The sequence below is a fragment of the Penaeus monodon genome, chromosome 27, assembly GCF_015228065.2.
Source record: "Penaeus monodon isolate SGIC_2016 chromosome 27, NSTDA_Pmon_1, whole genome shotgun sequence".
Classification (NCBI taxonomy): Eukaryota; Metazoa; Arthropoda; class Malacostraca; order Decapoda; family Penaeidae; genus Penaeus; species Penaeus monodon.
In genome coordinates, this window is record NC_051412.1 from 37536384 (window position 1) to 37538293 (window position 1910).

General features: G+C 54.6%; 1 protein-coding gene across 1 annotated transcript in view; it reads right to left on the bottom strand.

Annotated features, from left to right (window-relative positions):
* LOC119590516 overlaps window positions 1–1910 on the bottom strand; it is a gene marked incomplete in the record, with an annotated part of 54991 nt that overhangs the window by 13560 nt on the left and 39521 nt on the right. The window contains 2 exon segments of the mRNA XM_037939164.1: window positions 946–1195; window positions 1692–1833. Of these exon segments, the coding sequence (XP_037795092.1) occupies window positions 946–1195; window positions 1692–1833 (392 nt within the window).

Sequence of the window (1910 nt, forward strand, 5' to 3'; positions counted from 1 at the left end):
TAACCCCGCGGAATCCTTCCTAATATGACTCTACACAAATCCTCGCCCGACCGATAATCGACCCACTGGATCCTCATAGGAAGCTCCTCCCGACTTTCCAATGTCGTCCCTCCATCACCACATCTCCCTGTTGTTCCTGAAGCTGCCCCATGACCTGAGGTTCTTCTTCCTTTGCGGGAGTCTCACTGATCCCCCGCGGCTCGAGAGACTTTCGAAGGATTCTTCGGTCACCTTGGGCGAGGGGAGTCTCAGGCTGCCTTCCCTGCTGAAGGAGGACAAGTACGGCAGCGATTCGTAAGAGCTGTAATAATCTGACGACGTTTCGGCAAAGTAGGGGGAGTTCGCGCTTTGCGACCTATCCAGCTTTGTCGGTTTCGTGTCGAAGGTCTTCCTCTCCGACAGGTCCTCCGCGCGGACCTCGTCTTCGAAGAGGGGGTTCAGACTGAAGCTCTTGGTGGCCTGGCGCGCTCGGAAGGAGGACCGCGTGAATCCCTGCCTGATGAGGTCTTTCTCCAGCTCTCCGATTCCCGGCGCCTCCGTCTCGATCGGCGTGACGAGGCTGGAAACCGAGGAGGTCTCGGACGAGGGCGAGCGCAACGACCCGGAAGAGGGCGTGGAGGAGAGCCGCGGCTGGAAGTCGTCAGTCGGCGAGAAGGCCCTCTGACGGGGAAGGCCGTCAAGCGACGCCGGGCGCGACCTGTAACGCGCCTTCCTTCGTTCGGGCTCGAGACTTCTTCTGTTAAACAAAGCGATCAGGTTTCTAACCACTACAGGGCTACCTTCACCGTCACTACTAGGGTCGCCGCATGCATGAGGGGTGTGGGGGGTGTTAGTGTGGGTGGGCGAAGCGGCCGAGGAGGGAGGACCCTCCTCCTCACGCCCGCCCTCGGGCATGCAGGGCGGCGGGGAAGAGGAAGACCCGAGTGCTTGCTCTCCCTCGCATACCTGGGAGCTCACGAGGTCCGACGTCGACCGTGAGTTGAAGACGTGGTGTCCGTTGGCCAGCTGGGGTTGCAGGGCCCGCGGCTGGGGTTGCTGCGACACGTGCTGCGCCTGGGGACTCCTGTGCCAGCCGGAGCCGCCCGCCGGCGCCGCCACGTAGTAGTCGCGGCTGTACCTCTTGAGGTCGGCCTGCGGGGGGACGCCGGCGCGGAGGCTCGGGTCCAGGTCCTTCGGCGAGTCCTCGAGGAAGTCGCTGCAAAGGAAGATTTGGGAAACGACGTATTATTTCATGAAAATGACAGAGGGAGAAGGAGAATGAATGATGATGAAGGAGAAGAGAGCGGCAGAGAAGTATAACTGGAAGGAAAAGATGACGAGAAAGAAGTACAGAATAGAAAGGAAGCTAAAAAAGAAGTAAGGACTAATTTTAAAAAAAGTATATAAACGCAAAAACAGAAGATAAGCGATTCAAATAATTAGCCAAGAATTCCCAAAATAATAAAGAAGATTAAAAATCAGATAGATACACAAGAAAAAAAAAATCAAAAGAGAGAGCCCAAGAAAAACAAGATAAAAAGGAGAAAAACCGGAGAACCAAAAAAAAAAAAAAAAAAAAAAAAAAAAAAGAAAAAAAGAAAGAAAGAAAACAAGGAACCGAAGAAGTGAAAACACGAAGGATCGACAAAAAAAACCAAAGACCAAAGAACCGAAAAAAAAAAAAACGGAGAACCAGATACTCAGATACTCACACTCTGAGAGCCCTCGGGATGTGTGTGGTGGAGGAGGACCTTGAATGCGAGAGGCGCTGCACCAGTCTCTCGGGGGCGTAAGGGTTGTTGGCCAGAGGAATCGCCGCCTCCCACTTCCGGTGCTCGCGCTCGGCTATCGTACCTGGCGGGGTCACGAGAGAGGTCAAAGGTCGCGGCGGTAAGAGGCTGGGTCATGGCGAAGGAGAGATATGTTCTGTC